This window comes from Trichechus manatus, unplaced genomic scaffold, assembly GCF_000243295.1.
Source record: "Trichechus manatus latirostris isolate Lorelei unplaced genomic scaffold, TriManLat1.0 scaffold00044, whole genome shotgun sequence".
Taxonomy (NCBI): domain Eukaryota; kingdom Metazoa; phylum Chordata; class Mammalia; order Sirenia; family Trichechidae; genus Trichechus; species Trichechus manatus.
The window spans coordinates 1,950,379-1,968,803 of NW_004443980.1; the positions used below are offsets into that span (position 1 = coordinate 1,950,379).

At 37.5% G+C, this 18,425-nt stretch overlaps 1 protein-coding gene across 5 annotated transcripts in view; it reads right to left on the reverse strand.

Annotated features, from left to right (window-relative positions):
• RNASEH2B (ribonuclease H2 subunit B) overlaps positions 1-18,425 on the reverse strand; it is a 142,383-nt gene that overhangs the window by 30,252 nt on the left and 93,706 nt on the right. For 4 of the 5 annotated variants that reach the window (XM_023731528.1, XM_023731529.1, XM_023731525.1 and 1 more), the window contains 2 exons: positions 11,072-11,153; positions 9,451-9,493 (listed from right to left, as the gene is read on the reverse strand). In XM_023731528.1, coding sequence (XP_023587296.1) covers positions 9,451-9,493; positions 11,072-11,153 — 125 coding nt within the window. The remainder of the gene's footprint in view (positions 1-9,450; positions 9,494-11,071; positions 11,154-18,425) is intronic. The other variant, XM_023731527.1, reaches the window with a different exon arrangement.

The following is an 18,425-nucleotide window of genomic DNA, read 5'->3' on the forward strand; positions in this document are numbered from 1 at the left end:
AGGTCATGGGGTTGTTAACCAATGTCATAAAACAATATGTGTACTGACTGTTTAATGAGAAACTATTTGTTCTGTAAACCTTCACCTAAAGGACAATCAATCAACCAACCAACCAACCAATCAATCAATAAAAACTGTCTCTCAAATACGGTGGCAAAATTAGGGCATTTCCAGATAAAGAGAAGTTTAGGGAATTTGCAAAAACCATACCGAAATTACAAGAAATAGTAAAGGGAGTCCTCTAGTTAGAAAATCAATAATATCAGATAACAACCCAAGACTAGAACACAGGACAGAGCAACAAGATATCAAACCAGATAGGGAAGTCACAAAAATAAATCAAAGTTAAAACATTGAAAACAGACAAACAGAGACTTCAATATATAAAAGATAACAACATTACAAGAAAAAAGAGGGATGAAAAAATGTAGTTATAGATCTTTCATATGGAGAGGAAGTCAATGCAATATTAAGAAATAAAAGACTAGTTTAAACTTAGAAAAATACGGGTAAATATTAAGGTAACCAGAAAGGAAACTAATGATAATACACATCAATATAAAACACAAGAAAAACATAAAGACTCAGCAAATACAAAATCAACAACAATGAAAAAGATAAAAATAAAATACATTAAAAAAATGACTCTGCACAGAAAATTAAGTGGAACAAAGAAACTGTCAACAACACACAAAAAAAGACATCAAAATGACAGCACTAAAACACATACCTATCAATAAACATGCTGAATGTAAACTGACTAAATGTGCCAATAAAGAGACAGAGAGTGGCAGACTGGATTAAAAAACATGATCTGTCTATATGCTGCCTACAAGAGACACACCTTAGACTTAAAGACACAAACAAACTAAAACTCAAAGGATGGAAAAAAATACAGCAAGCAAACAACACTCAGAAAAGAGCAGGAGTGGCAATATTCATGTCTGATAAAATAGACTTTAAAGTAAAATCCACCACAAGGATAAGGAAGGACACTATATAATGATTAAAGGGTCAATACACCCAGTGGACATAACCATAATAAATATTTATGCACCCAACAACAGGGCTCTAAAATACATAAAACAAACTCTAACAGCACTAAAAAGAGAGATAGATGGCTCCGTAATAATAGTAGGAGACTTTCATATACCACTTTCGGTGAAGGACAGAACATTCAGAAAGAAGCTCAATAAAGACACAGAAGATCTAAATGCCACAATCAACCAACTTGATCTCATAGACATACAGCAAACACTCCACCCAACAGCAGCCAAGTATATTTTCTTTTCCAATGCACATGGAACATTCTTCAGAATAGACCACATATTAGGCCATAAAGCAAGCCTTAACAGAATCTAAAGCATCAAATATTACAAAGTATCTTTTCTAACCACAAAACAATAGACGTAGAAATTAATAACAGAAAAAGCAAGGAAAAAAAATCAAACACCTGGAAATTGAACAACACCCTGCTGAAAAACTACTGGATTATAGAAGAAATTAAGGATAGAATAAAGAAATTTACAGAATCAACTGAGAATGAAAACACATCCTACCAGAACCTTTGGGCAGCAACAGTAGTGCTCAGACATCAGTTTATAGCAATAAATGCACACATCTAAAAAGAAAGGGCTAAAATAAAAACATTAACTCTATAATTCAAACAAGTAAAAAAAGAGCAGCAAAAGAGGCCATCAGGCTCCAGAAGAAAGGAAATAATAAGAACTAGAGTAGAATTAAATGAAATAGAGAATAGAAAAACAATTGAAGGAGTTAATAAGACCAAAAGCTAGTTCTTTGAAAAGATCTACAAAATTGATAAACTACTGGCCAAGTTCACAAAAGAAAGACAGGAGAGGAAGCAAATAACCTGAATAAGAAATGAGATGGGCGATATCACAACAGACCCAACTGAAATTAAAAGAATCATAGCAGAATACTATGAAAAGTTGTACTCTAGCAAATTTGAAAACCTAGAGGAAATGGACAAATTTCTAGAAACTCACTACCTACCTAAACTAACACAAACAGAGGTAGAACAACTAAATAAACCTATAACAAAAGAAGAGATTGAAAAAGTAATCAAAAAACTCCCAACAAGAACAAACCCCAGCCCTGATGGTTTCACTGGAGAATTCTACCTAACTTTCAGAGAGGAGTTAACACCATTACTACTAAAGGTATTTCAGACCATAGAAAAGGATGGAATACTCCCAAACTCATTCTAGGAAGCCAGCATAACCCTGATACCAAAACCAGGGAAATACATCACAAAAAAAGAAAATTACCGACAAAAAATATCCCTTATGAACATAAACACAAAAATCCTCAACAAAATTCTAGCCAATAGATTTCAACAATGTATCAAAAAAATAATTCACCATGATCAAATGGGATTTATACCAGGTATGCAGGGATGGCTCAACATTACAATGTAATCTATCACATGAATAAAATAAAAGAACCACATGATCTTATCAATTGATGCAGAAAAGGCAATTGACAAAGTCCAACAACCATTCATGACAAAAACTCTCAGCAAAATAGGAATAGAAGGGAAATTCCTCAACATAATCAAGGGCATTTATACAAAGTCAACAGCCAACATCATCCTAAATGGAGAGACTTTGAAAACATTCCCCTTGAGAATGGAAAGCAGACAAGGATGCCTTCTATCACCACTCTTATTCAACATTGTGCTAGAGGTCCAAGCCAGGGCAATTAGGCTAGAAAAAGAAATAAAGGGCATCCAAATTGTAAGGATGAAGTAAAAGTATTTCTATCTGCAGATCTTATACACAGAAAACCCCCAACGAATCCACAAGGAAACTACTGGAACTTATAGAAGATTTCAGCAAAGTATCAGGATATAAGATCAACATACAAAAATCAGTTGGATTCCTCTACACCAAACAAAGAGAACTTCAAAGAGGAAATCACCAAATCAATACCATTTATAATAGACCCCAAGAAGATAAAATACTTAGGAATAAATCTAACCAGAGATGTAAAAGACCTATACAATGAAAACTACAAGACACTACTGCAAGAAACCAAAAGAGACCTGCATAAGTGGAAAAACATACCTTGCCCCTGAACAGGAAGACTCAATATTGTGAAAATATCAATTCTACCTAAAGTGATCTACAGATACAATGCAATCCCAATCCAAATTCCAATGGCAATTTTTAATGAGACGGAGAAACAAATCACCAACTTCATATGGTAAGGGAAGAAGCCCCAAATAAGTAAGAAGAAGAAGAACAAAGTGGGAGGCCTCACACTACCTGATCTTAGAACTTATTATACCGCCATGGTAGTCAAAACAGCCAGGTACAACAACAGATACACAGATCAACAGAACAGAATTGAGAATTCAGACGTAAATTCATCCAGCTATGAGCAGCTGATATTTGACAAAGGCCTCAAGTTCGTTAATTGGGGAAAAACACAGTCTCTTTAACAAATGGTGCTGGCATAACTGGATATCCACCTGCAGAAAAATGAAACAAGACCCATACCTCACACCATGCACAAAAACTAACTCAAAATGGATCAAAGACCTAAATATAAAATCAAAAACAATAAAGATCATGGAAGAAAAAATAGGGATAACGCTAGGAGCCCTAATACATGCCATAAACAGAATACAAACTGTGAGTTACAATGCACAAATACCAGAAGAGAAACTAGATAACTGGGAGCTCCTAAAAATCAAAACACTTATGCTTATCAAAAGACTTCACCAAAAGAGTAAAAAGACAGCCCACATACTGGGAAAAAATATTTGGCTAAGACAAATCCGATCAGCATCTAAACTCTAAAATGTACAAGATACTGCAAAACCTCAACAACAAAAAGACAAATAATCCAATTAAAAAATAAGCAAAGGATATGAACAGGTACTTCATCAAAGGAGACATTCGGGTGGCTAACAGACACGTGAAGAAATGCTCACGATCATTAGCCATTAGAGAAAAGCAAATCAAAACTAAAATGAGATACCATCTCACCCCAACAAGGCTAGCATTAATCCAAAAAACACAAAATAATAAATGTTGGAGAGGTTGTGAAAGACTGGAACACTTATACACTGTTGGTGGGAATGTAAAATGGTAAAACTACTTTGGAAATAGATTTGGTGCTTCCTTAAAAAGCTAGAAACAGAAGTACCATATGATCCAGCAATCCCACTCCTTGGAATATATCCTAGAGAAATAAGAGCCGTCACACAAATAGATACATGCACACCCATGTTCACTGCAGCACTGTTCACAATAGCAAAAAGATGGAAACAACCTAGGTGCCCATCAATGGACGAATGGATAAACAAATTATGCCTTATTCACATAATGGAATACTATGCAATGATACACAACAATGATGAATCTGTGAAACATCTTATCACATGGAGGAATCTGGAAGACATTATGCTGAGTGAATTTAGTCAGTCACAAAAGGACAAATATTGTATAAGACCGCTATTATAAGAACTCAAGAAACGGTTTAAACACAGAAGAAATCATTCTTTGATGGTTACGAGGGTGAGGAGGGAGGGAGAGGGGTATTCACTAACTAGATAGCAGACAAGAATTATCTTAGGTGAAAGGAAGAACAACACACAGTACAAGGGAAGTCTGCACAATTGGACTAAACCAAAGCTAAGAAGTCTCCTGAATACAGCCAAACACTTTGAGGGACAGAGTAGCAGGGGTGGGGGTCTGGGGACCATGGTTTCAGGCGACATCTAGGTCACTTGGCATAACAAAGTTTATTAAGAAAATGTTCTGCATCCTACTTTGGTGAGTGGCGCTGGGGTCTTAAAAGCTAGCCAGCAGCCATCTGAGATGCATCAATTGGTCCCAACCCACCTGAAGCAAAGGAGAATGAAGAACACCAAAGACACAAGAAAAGTATTAGCCCAAGAGACAGAAAGGGCCACATAAACCAGAGACTTCATCAGCTCGAGACCAGAAGAACTAGATGGTGCCTGGCTATCACCAGTGACCACCCTGACAGGGAACACAACAGAGACTCCCTGATGGAGCAGGAGAAAAGTAGGGTGCAGAACTCAAATTCTAATAAAAAGACCAGACTTAATGGTTTGACTGAGACTGGAAGGACCCCGGAAGACATGGCCCCGGACTCTCTGTTAGTACAAAACTAAAACCATTCCTGAGGACAACTCTAGACAAAGATTAGACTGGACTATGGGACATAAAATGATACTTGTAAAGAGTATGCTTCTTAGCTCAAGTAGATACATGAGACTAAATGGGCAGCTCCTGTCCAGAAGTGAGATGGGAAGGCAGAGAGGATCAGGAGCTGGTTGAATGGACATGGGAAATCTGGAGCGGAAAGGAGGATTGTGCTGTCACAGTATAGGGAGAGCAACTAGGGTCACATAACAACGCGTGTGTAAATTTTTGTATGAGAAACTAGCTTGAATTGTAAATATTAATATTTACAATTAATTAAAAAAAAAAGAGTCTTCACTGTAAGTAACACAGGGGCATCCTGGGAATCCATCACATACTGTGGGAAACCTTCTCTTGGCCAGACAGCAACTTCTAGCAAATAAAGTGTTAAAAAATTAGTATATATCAAGTATGAGTTATCTACTTGCCCAAAGTGAAAGCATATACACAACTTTCTAAGGAATATGTGTTTCTATGTAAATTAAGACAGCAAAGGGTATACAGGTGATGTGTATTTTTACTAGAAAGTTATCTTCAACCAGGAGAGTAGAGCTCACAGCTAATAATGCTGACGGCTATAATATATTCAGAACACAAAAAGTTCCTTCCCAGTGGAAAATGTTTCTAATATAGATGTCACTGTAACAACTTGAACACTATTCACTTTTCACTGATACATCAAATAAAAAATCTTCACGGTGAGAGCTTAAGATGAAAGACACTTCCTTATAAATATAAAATATTTCATAGCATGACTAATTGGTTCAGATGTTTCCATGGCTCACCCCCAAACAAGATACCAGTTTAAGGGCTTATGAAAATGATTGTGGTAGCTTCTACACATAACCAATTCTTATGTTCTTTCCAGTATGCTGTTGAATTACTGAAGAGAACATCACTGCTATATTTAATTAAACTTTTCTTATTTAAAAGATCGAATGTCCATGGACTTGGGGGAATGTTTCGGTAGAGACGGAAATGTAGCTCAGAAAGCAAGTATCAAATGGTCTGAAAAGAGAAGCGCAAACAGCAGAGTAGCACATAGATTAATGCCGGGATTGGTTTTACCATTCTTATAAATTATTAGTAAGAAGTAATTCAGGAGCCTCTCCAAACCCATTGACTGCATTAAGTTCTTCTTGTTAGTGAAAGCAGTGACAAATTCAAAAGACTGAAGGGACAAGAGGTTGAAAATTGAGCTTCAACATAGGCAAACATGATAGTAAGGGAAAAATAATGCAAAACATATTAAGGATGACAGGCTCCAAGCTATCATTAACAGCAACAAAAACCTAAGAGCTATTGGAATGCATTTTCTGAAAATAATCCAACTATATTACCATAAAAATCAACCAAATCCTGGACACAGAAAGGAAAACTAGCAGAAGACATTACCCTACATTTGTTTAAACTATGGTACATAATCCAGTACAGTCTGTAATGTTACACCGTAACCGGAAGAAGAGATGATAGAGAAGACCTCAAAAAGCAACTAAAAGAATCCAGGAGATGAGGCTGAGGTTTAGGAGGAACAAGATACCACAGTCTAAATCAGAGGTTGGCAAGCTATGGCCCACAGGCCAAATCCAGCTGGCTGCCTGTTGTTGTAAATAAAGTTTTATTGGAACACAGCCATGGCATTCATTCGCACATTGTCTATGGCTGTTTTCACACTACAACAGCAGAGCTGAGTAGCTGTGACAGAAACCATCTGTCCCAGGAAGCCTAAAATATTTACTATCTGGCATTTATAGAATATGTTTGCTGACCCCTGATCTAAATCATAAACGATAAAATTACAAACTACTTAAAGTTTTGGAAACTAAAATGAGAAGACAAAATACTGAGACAGAAAAGAATAAACTTATAAAACTCATTACCCCAGAGGGTATCACTGGCTGAAGCCTGCAAAAATAGGTTTAGATTAATTCAGGAATGAGCTCTAAATTACTAAGGAAAAGACATTTGGAAGGAAGGAATATGCTTAACTTTTGGAAACGGAAAAGTAAGAAAGAAAGAAACACTTTCAGAGTGCCTACTCTCTCAACTACCGCAAGATAATTATGTTTCTGTGTATCTCCTACTAGGTCTCTGGGGGCACAAATGGTTTGCACTCAGCTAGAGGAGCCCTGGTGGTGCAGCAGTTAAAACACTCGGCTGCTAACCAAAAGGTCGGCAGTTCCAATCCACCAGCCAATCTGCAGGAGAAAGATATGGCAGTCTGCTTCCATAAAGATTTACAGCCTTGGAAACCCTATGGGGCGGCTGGAATCCATGAGTCGCTCCTTGGAAACCGTATGGGGTAGTATTACCCTGCCCTATAGGGTCACTATGAGTCAGAATTGACTCGAAGGCAACAGGCTTGGTTTTTTTTTTTTAGTGCTACTGTTAAGTGCTCGGCTGCTAACCAAAATATCTGCCGTGCAAAGCCACCAGCCAATCCCAGGAAGAAAGATGTGTCTGTTTCTGTAGAGATTTACAGCCTTGGAAACCTTATGGGGCAGTTCTGTCCTATAGGGTTGCTATGAGTCAGAATCGACTCGACAGCAATGGATTTGTGCTACCATGAGGAGGCTTGATGGTTCAGTGGTTAAGTGCTCGGATGCTAACCGATAGGTCAGCAGTTTGACCCACCAGCTACTCCACAGGAGAAAAATGTGGCAGTCTGTATCCAGAGGGTTTGGCCTGGTTTCCAGTGCTACAACTGGAGATTTAACTACTAGGCTGCAGGCTGGTGGGTCTGACCCAGAGTGGATTTTCTTATACAGTGAAATCTGTGAAAGCCGGAACTTGACGGGACTGCCTTGTTTTTTCTGGCTCTCGAAAATTTTCCGCTTTTGACAGAGTGCAGTCACCACTTTTCTATCACTCTCTATTTAGTGGAAAAGATTTGAGTTTTCCTTCTCTGATAGGCTTCCAGCTTACACAGGTTCTGTCTTTACTGTCTTTTACTGTGTGTCAAAGCTTGTGTTGCCAGGTTTTACTGTGTCTTACGCCAGCTCATTTCTTCCTGGTGCTATTTTTCAAGAATATAAACATTGGGCCTCCTTTGACAACCTGCTGAAAATGGTTCAAAACTAATAATGAAGATTTAAAAACTTACTAGTCCTTTTCCGAAAGTCAAAGTAATCAGTGTTTTTGGAGGCCCCATCACCTCTAAACAGAACATGACACAGAAGAAGTCCTGGCCATGTTGGCCACTGGGACGCACGAGGGATGAATGCAGGGGGCAGAGGAGGAGGCTGAACATCTGTGACATGTCCTTTTACCTTCGCAGGGCCACCATGATTTCACTGGCTATAGTAAGCGCAAGGAGAACGCCCTTGCTGACAAGCTGAGGGAGTACTTACTTCCCTGTCTCTAAGCAGCGCGGACTCATCCGAGCTCTGGCCTCGGCTGAGTGGTACTCCACTTTGAGATCAGGTGTGGCTCATGACTGGCTTCTCTATTCTCTGGAGTCCCTAGGTAGTGTAAATGGTTAAAGGGCTCGGCTGCCAAATGAAAGGTTGGAAGTTTGAGTCCACCCAGAGGCACCCAGGAAGAAAGGCCTGGCAATCTACTTCCACTGAAAACCCTATGGAGCACAGTTCCACCCTGACACACCTAGGGTTGCTCCATGCATTGGAGTCCACTCAAAGGCAACCATCTGTTTGTTTGTTGTTGCCGTTGTTTCTCTATTTTCCAGATGGGGGAGACAAACGTGAGCGGCAGCCCACAGTGCAGAGAAGCTGTGGGTGGCAGTGCGTGACTGTCTGGAAGAAGAAAAGTTTTTCTACCAGCAGATAAAGATTATATACAAATTTCCTTGATCATTTCAAATATAGGGGAAAAAAAAAAAAGGTAGCCATCCTTGCTCAAAGGATTCTTTATGTTGCAAAAAAATGATGTTTCGTGCCAGTAACAATTAGATTTGGGAAAACGAGTTTTAGCAATAAGGAGGGTATACGTGGTGATTCACAGCTTATTAGAGAAGATCTAATTTTAGTTACACATCTATAATATTTTTACACAGATATCTACTAAAGCTTACTCTCACGTTAGTTTTTCATGGTACTCTATTTACCGTTCAGGTAAAATCTACAAAAATACAGAATATTGAAGGAAAGCCCAGTACAATGCTTATTCCACATAATGTCACTCCGACAAGGTGAATTTAGTATGCTTAAGCTAGAACAAGCTTAGTCTCATGTGGAAAAAAGTGTAATATTTTTCCAAGTCCCCCAAAGATATCTTAGTCACAGCTTCTTACCTTTGATGGAGGGTTTGGCAATGAAGCTGAAGGTTCTGGAAGCCTAAGGAAGTAAAGAAAATAAAAATCATAGTCCGGGTTTTTCACAGACAAGCAAACAGAAAGGCTGGGACAATTTCAGACTTAGTAAGCCTCACTTTCACAGTCCAGCTTTACTTCCATATATCTTACTGTACAACTGCTGCAGTGTGAAGAACGAGGTTCTTCACATGACTAAATCTTCATTTTGTTACTTAATTCCTTATATTGGAATTGTCTGAATTAACAAAACAAATTAGAACCCATTTGTTGAAATGCAGTTGCTTTTTTATAGCCCCCAGAAATTTGTATTTTGGCATTGGATTATTTTTCTTCACAAATGACAACGCTAGCATGTATTCAAAAATGAAATGAAAATTATTTTAACTGTCGATAAAAAGCCACACAAACTTTACTTTTTTTTTCCATTAAAGAGAAGTTTATCTTTTCCCCCAAATTCTTAACCAAAACTTAAAAATTCCAGTGAAAAGAAAAAAAATCTAAAAAAAAAAAAAAAACGAATTACAAAGACATAATGTCTTTAATAAGACAAGCAGCTAAGAAGTCCAAAGAAATATTAAACAGAGGATATGTGTATGCAGGTTTTCAACACACTTTAACTATTACAGAAACCAGTTTCTACAAATTTATTTTTAAAGTAGGTCTTATGGAATTTGCTAAAAACGACAGCTACATCTATTAAAAACTCTTTTTATCTTGATGCCTCAGAGGGGAAAAAAGATTTGTTAAGGATCAGGAAAAGCTATCAAATCATTACACACATAAAATCTTAACAACAGTTGCTAAAATCTAGGAAATGAACACATGTTTTCAACCTAAGGTAAAGATCCTTATAATGGAGGGAACACAAACCCCATCATGCTGAAAGCCCTTCTTAAGCCCCCCAAGGATGTAGATTGTGTTATATCTTCGGGTTCCAGGGACACGGCACAATAACGGTACTTAGTGAATATCTAATGATGATGGTGAAAATGGTGCAAAATCTTAAAATCTAGTTTTCAAAAATATTCTACATGCCATCTACTCTTTCCTTCTCACTTTGTGTTCAACACAATAACAGAGAACCAAATTAGCTAAGTCTAACTGAGGATAAAATTTTCCCTCAGATTATCCTGTAAAATTATTACTAGTTGCCATGGAGATGACACCAACTCATGGCGACCCCATGTGTGTCACAGTAGAACTGTGCTCTATAGGGTTTTCAGTGGCTGATTTTTCAGACAGATCATCAAGGCTTTTCTTCCCAGGTGCCTCTGGGTGGACTTGAATATTCAACCTTCCAGTTAGCAGCTAAGGAAGTTAACTTTTTGCACCACCCAGGGACTCTCTAAAATTATATCAATCCATAATTCCAATCCTAACTATTCCCTAGTTCCTGCAATCAGTATCCACCCATCAATTTGTTACAATCAAGCGCTACCCATTAAAAATCACCTTCAACGCATACAGTATATGGCATAACTAGAGAATAATCTCTAATCGGAAACAATGATATGAAAAGCCATAAAAAAACCCCTATTGCTGTGAAAGCCAAGAGCACAAAGGTTCCTGTTCATTGTGACTGCACATGAACTCTACTTACTTTAAGTGTTTAGATAAGTCATCACTTAATTCTTTAGGAATGTAATCAGATATCAGACCATGAGCATAACGAATATAATCCTCTGAAAGAAAGCAGAAAGGAGAAAGAAATAAAAAAATTAGTAATAATTACGGTGGTTTTACATTCAAATTGACCTGAGTTCAAATTCTGGCTCCATCTGGCCTTGGGGAACTCACTTAACCTCTTAGCCTCAGTTTCTCCATTTGTAAAATGGGTCTACCAATAGCCATCTGTCTGAGTTGCAGGGAGATGACAGAAGTGCAACCAGGGCTTTCAACTGGTTTGTTCCAGCTTGAACCTCTGCTGAGAATTTGCATTTCTAACAAGCTCCCAGGCAGCAATGGTAATACTACTGGTTAGGGACTAATTCTTTTTTTTTTTTTTAATTGTGCTTTAGGTGAAAGTTTACAGAGCAAATTAGTTTCTCATTCAAAAATTTATACACAAATTGTTTTGTGACATTGGTTGCAATCCCTGCATTGTGTCAGCACTCTCCCCCTTTCCATCCTGTGTTCCCCATTACCATTCCTCCAGTTCCTGTCCTTTCCTGCCTTCTCCTCTTTGCTTTAAGGCAGGTGTTGCCCATTTGGTTTCGTATACTTGATTGAACTAAGCAGCACGTTCCCCACATGTGTTATTGTTTGTTTTATAGGCCTGTCTATCTTCAGGAGTGGCTTCAGTTCTGTATTAGAAGGGTGTCTGGGGGCCCTAGTGTCGGGGGTTCCAATAGTCTCTGTCACACCAGTAAGTCTGGTCTTTTTTATATTTTTCTCCTGCTGTGTCCAAGACCCTCTACTGTGTTCCCTCTCAGAGTGGTCATTGAGGGTAGCCAGGCACCATCTAGTTCTTCTGGGCTCAGGCTGGTGGATGTTGTGGCTCACTCATGTAGTCCATTAGTCCTCTGGACTAATATTTTCCTTGTGTCTTTGGTTTTCTTCATTCTCCTTTGCTCTGGACAGGATGGGATGAAAGGGTGTATCTTAAATGGCCGCTCACAAGCTGTAAAGACCCCAGATGCTACTCACCAAAATAGGATATAAAACATTTTCTTTATGAACTGTTATGCCAATTGACCTAGATGGTCCCCGAGACCATGGTCCCTTGCCCTCAGCCCCAGTAACTTGGTCCCTCAAGGTGTCTAGGAAGCTTCTAAGACTGTGCCCCTTTGTGTTCTATTATATATGTGAATATACATGCTGTACATACAAACATGTAAGTAAAAATATCCAGTCTAACCTATATATGTACGTGCGTATACTCCTATATGCCCCTCTTCAGCATATGTATCTGTAAATTATTTGTTTTTATTGTTGTTGTAGAGTTGTACAGGCTATAGTATTTACTGCGGTTGCCTCTTTTTTTCCCCCTCTGTGCTCCTGTAAGTGTCTTGTTTTGCCCTGGTCAGGTTGTGCAGACTTCCCCTATATTGTGTATTGTCTTTCCCTTCACCAAAGTTACCACTTCTCTACTATCTAGTTAGTGATTTCCTCTCCCCACCCCTCCCTCCCCTCCCCTCCCTTTTAACCATCAAAGACTGTTTCTGTGTGTAAATTTTTTCTTGAGTTTTTCTAATAGTGGTGTCTATACAACATTTGTCCTTTTGTGATTGACTTATTTCACTCAGCATAATGCCCTCCGGATTCATCCGTGTTGTGAGATGTTTCTCAGATTCATCACTGTTCTTTATCATTGTGTAGTATTCCATTGTGTAAATGTACCATAATTTATTCGTCTACCTGCTGATGGACACTTAGGTTGTTTCTATCTTTCTGCTATTGTGAATAATGCTGCAATGAACATGGGTATGTATCTATTTGTATGATGGCTCTTACTTCTCTAGGATATATTCCTAGGAGTGGGATTGCCGGATCATATGGTGTTTCTATTTCTAGCTTTTTAAGGAAGTGCCATATAGTTTTCCATAGTGGTTGTACCATTTTACATTCTCACTAGCAGCGTACGAGAGTTCCAATCTCCCCACAACCTCACCAGCATTTATTGTTTTCTGAACCTTTGATCAGTGCTAGTAATACTGGGGTGAGATGGTAGCTCATCATGGTTTTGATTTGCATCTCTCTAATGGCTAATGATCATGAGCATCTTTTCATGTGTTTGCTGGCCTTCTGAATGTCCTCTTTGGTGAAGTGTCTGTTCATGTCCTTTGCTCATGTTGTGATTGCGTTGCTTGTCTTTGTATTGTTGAGTTGTTGAAGTTTTCTGTATAATTTAGAGATTAAATCTTTCTCAGATATGTCGTTGCCAAAGATTTTTTCCCAGTCTATAGGTTCTCTTTTTACTCTCTTGAAAAAGTCTTTTGATGAGCATAAGTATTTAACTTTTAGTAGGTCCCAGTTATCTAGTTTATCTTCTGGAGTTTGTGCATTTTTAGTTATGCTTGATATTCTATTTATGCCATAAATTAGGGACCCTAGCATTGTCCCTATGTTTTCTTTCATGAACTTTATAGTTTTAGGTTTTACATTTAGGTCTTTGATCCACTTTGAATTAGTTTTTCTGTATGGGGTGAGGTATGGATCCTGTTTCATTTTTCTAAAAATGGATATCTAGTTTTGCCAACACCATTTGTTGAAGAGACTATCTCTTCCCCATTTAATGAACTTCAACCCTCTGTCAAAAATCAGAGGTGTCCATAGGTGGATGGATTTATTTCCCAGTTCTCAATTCTGTTCCACTGGTCTATGTGTCTGTCACTGTACCAGTACCAGGTTGTTTTGACTACCATAGCTGTATAGTAGGTTTTGAGATCCAGTAGTGTGAGGTCTCCTACTTTGTTCTTTCTTTTCAGTAATGTTTTACTTATCCAGGGGCTCTTTCCTTTCCATATAAAGTTGGTGATTAGTTTTTCCATCCGGTTAAGGAATGTTGTTGGAATTTGGATCCAGATTACATTGTATCTATAGATTGCTTTGGGTAATATCAACATTTTCACAATGTTAAGTCTAGTCCTATCCATGAGCATGGTATGTCTTTCCATTTATTAAAGTCTCTTTTGGTTTCTTGCAGTAGTGTTTTGTAATTTTTCTTTAAGTCTTTTATATCCCTAGTTAGGTGTATTCCTAGGTATTTTATCTTTTGGAGGTCGTTTGTAAATTGTATTGTTTTCCTAATTTCCTTTTTGGAGTTCTCTTTGTTAGTGTAGAGGACTCTGACTAATTTTTGTTGATCTTGCACCCTGTCACTTTGCTGAATCCTTCTATTAGTTCCAGTATCTTTCTTGTGAATTCTCTGGGATTTTCTATGTATAGGTTTATATTGTCTGCAAATAGGGATAGTTTACTTCTTCCTTACCAATTTGGATGCCTTTTATTTCCCTTTCTTGTCTTATTGCTCTAGCTAGGACTTCCAGTACAATGTTGAAGAAGAGTGGAATAACAGCATCCTTATCTGGTTCTCATTCTCAATGGGAATGCTTTCAGTCTCTCTCCATCGCCAATAATGCTGGCTGTTGGTTTTGTGTATATGCCCTTAATTATGTTCAGGAATTTTCCTTCTGTTCTTATTTTGGTGAGAGTTTTTACAGGAATGGGTGTTAGACTTTATCAAATGCCTTTTTCTGCACTGATTGAGAAGATCATGTGATTCTTTTCCTTGTTTTATGTGGTGGATTACATTGATTGGTTTTCTAATGTTGAACCATCCTTGCATATCTGGTATGAATCGCACTTAGTCATGATGTATTATTGTTTTGATATGCTGTTGAATTCTATTGGCTAGCATTTTGTTGAGAATTTTTACATTGATATTTATGAGCGATACTGGTCTATAATTTTCTTCTTTAGTAGTGTCTTTGCCTGGCTTGGTATCAGCGTTATGCTGGTTTCACAGAATGAATTTAGGAATATTCCTTCCTTTTCTATATTCTGGAATAGTTTGAGTAGTAGTGGTGTCAACTCTGCTCTGAATGTTTGGTAGAATTCTTTAGTGAAACTGTCTGGGCAAGGATTTTTTTGCTGGAAATTTTTTTTTATGACCTCTTCAATTTCTTCTTTTGTTATGGGTCTGTTCAGATTTTCTACCTCAGTTTGTGTTAGCTTAGGTACATAGTGTGTTTCTGGGAATTTGTCCATTTCCTCCAGGTTTTGAAATTTGTTGAAGTGTAATTCTTTGTAGTGTTCATTTATGATCCTTTTTATTTCAGTTGGTTCTGTTGTGATGTCACCCACTTCATTTCTCATTTGGGCTATCTGCATCTTCTCCCTTTTTTCTTTTGTCAGTTTGGCCAGTGGTTGGTCAATTTTATTGATCCTTTCAAAGAACCAACTTCTAGTCTTCTTGATTGTTTCAAATGTTTTTATGCCTTCTGTTTCATTTATTTCTGCTATAATCTTTACTGTTTCCTTTCTTCTGGTGGCTGTGGGCTTCTTTTGCTGCTCTTTTTTTATTTGTATACGTTGTAAGGTTAAGGTATTGATTTTGGCCCTTTCTTCTTTTTTGACGTGTACGTTTATTGTTAGAAATTGGTCTCTGAGCACTGCCTTTGCTGTGTCCCAAAGATTTTGGTATCTTGTATTTTCATTCTTGTTTGATTCTAGCAATTTTTTAATTTTAAAAAAATTTCTTCTATTACCCAGTGGTTTTTAAGCATGGTGTTGTTCAGTTTCCAAGTATTTGATTTTTTTCCTGTTCTTCCTGTTATTGACTTCTAATTTTATAGTGTTGTGATCTGAGAAAATGCTTTGTATTATTTCAATATTTTTGAATTTATTGAGGCTTGACTTGTGGCTTAGGTCTATTCTAGAGAAGGATCCATGTGCGTTGGAGAAGAATGTGTACTGGGTTGCTGTTGGGTGGAGTACTCTGTATGTCTATGAGGTCAAGCTGGATGATTGTTTATTTAGATCTTCAGTATCTTTGTTGAGTTTCTTTCTAGTTGTTCTGTCCATTGTCAAAAGTGGTGTGTTAAAATTCCCTACTATTAGTGCAGAGCTGTTTATTTCTCTTTTCATTTCTGTTAAGGTTTGCTTTATGTATTTTGGAACTGTCATTGGGTGCATAGATATTCATTATGGTTATGTCCTCTTGGTGGACTGATCCCTTAATCATTATATAATGTCCTTCCTTGTCTCTTACGATGGATTTGATTTAAAGTCTATTTTATCAGAGATTAATATTGCCACTCCTGCTGTTTTTTGGTTACTGTTCACTTTCCATCCTTTAATTTTTAACCTCTTTATGTCTTTGTCTGTCTCTTGTAGACAACATAATGATGAATCTTTTTTTTTTTAAATCCATTCTACCACTCTGTCTCTTGACTGCATTTTATCCATTTACATTCAGTGTGATTGTCAATAGATATGAATGTACTTATCATTTTGTTATGCTTTTTTTTGTGGTGCTGACAATTTCTTTGTTCTGCTTAATTTTCTGTGCTGAGTTATTTCTGTTCATGGATTGTCTTTTCATTTCCTTCGTTTTTGCTGATTTTGTGTTTACTGAGTTTTTTGATTTTCTTTATTTTGGTGGGTAGGCTTGTTAATTTTCTTTATGGTTACTGTGAAGTTTACCTTTATCACACTATGTTTAAGCCATCTGTTATTTTTAGATATTGCTTTGACTTCCTAACCAAGTTGTCTTAGTTATCTAGTGCTGCTATAACAGAAATAACACAAGTGGATGGCTTTTACAGAGAGAAATTTATTTCTTCACAGTAAAGTAGGCTAAAAGTCCACATTCAGGGCATCAGCTCCAGGGAAAGACTTTCTCTCTCTGTCAGTCTTTTCATCAATGTTCCCCCGGACTAGGAGCTTCTCCGTGCAGGGACCCTAGGTCCAAAGGACACAATCTGCTCCCCACACAGCTTTCTTGGTGGTATGAGGTCCCACTGTTTCTCTGCTTGCTTCTCTCTTTTATATCTCAAGAGATTGCCTCCAGACACAATCCAGTCTTGTAGATTGAGTCCTGCCTCACTAACACAACTGCCACCCATCCTCCCTCATTACTGTCACAGAGGCAGGATTTACAACATATACGAAAATCATACAATATCGGGAATCGTAGCCCAGCCAAATCGATACACACATTTTTTGGGGGGACATAATTCAATCCATGACAGAAGTTCTGTAACTATACCATTCATTCCCCCTTTTTTGTTTTGTTTTGTTTATGAAGTTGTCATCAATTTCAGATTGACATCTCTGGTTTCCTTTTTTCGGTTCTGTAGCTTTATTTTACTTTTGAGATTCCTTTATCTGGATTGGGATCTTGGTGATGCCGTTGTGTGGTTCACTCTCAGGTTGTTGTTGTCTGCTGTTGTTGGTTCTCTCTCTGAATGACTCCCTTTAATATTCTTGTAAGAATGGTCTGGTTTTTTCAAATCCCCTTAATTTCTGTTTATCTGGGAATGTCCTAATTTCACCATCATATTTGAGAAACAATTTTGCTGGATATATGATTCTTGGTTGCAATTCTTTTCCTTCAGGGTTTTATATATGTCATTTCATTGCCTTCTAGTCTGCATGGTCTCTGCTGAGAAATCAGAGCTTAGTTTTATTGGAGTCCCTTTGTAGGTGATATTTCATTTTTCCTGAGCTGCTCTCAGAATTCTTTATCTTTGTATTTGGAAAGTTTGATTATGATATATCTTGGTGACATCCTTTTGGGGTCTATCCAGTATCAGGTTCACTGAGCTTCTTAGATGGAAATCTTCTCATCCTTCATGATATTGGAGAAGTTTTATTCCAGCAAATCTTCAAAAATTCTGTGGTTTTTTTTTTTTTTTTTTGTCTCCTCGATTCCCATCATGTGTAAATTGTTCCTCTTCATAGTGTCTCATATAACTCTTAGGCTTTCTTCATTTTTATTCATTCTTTTTTCTGATTCTTCCTCAAATTGGTATCAAGGGATTTGTCCTCTATTTTGCTAATTCTTTCTTCTGTTGTTTCAATTCTACTTGTATATCCTTCCATTGAGTTATTTATTTCTGATATTTTATTGTTAATCTTCTGGATTTCTAGTTGCTGTTTTTGTATGATTTCTAATTGCCTATTTAATTTGTCATTTTGTTCTTGTATTGTTTTCCTGAATCTTCTAGGGTTTTATCTGTGTTTTCCTTGATCTCTTTGAGGACCCTATATATAAGCCTTTTGAATTCCTTATCAGGCAGTTCCTTTACCATCTCTTCCTCAGGAAGGTTTCCTACCCCTTTATTTTGGTCATTTTGTTGAGCCATCTTGTCTTGTTTCTCTGTATGATACGATATTGTCTGCTGTCTCCGAGGCATTAAGGTGTTGTCTTTTTTATGATTTTTGTTTTGTTTTGATTTATCAGTGGGGGTGGGTTGGGCATGGTTTGGTGAGATCACTCATCTGGAGGC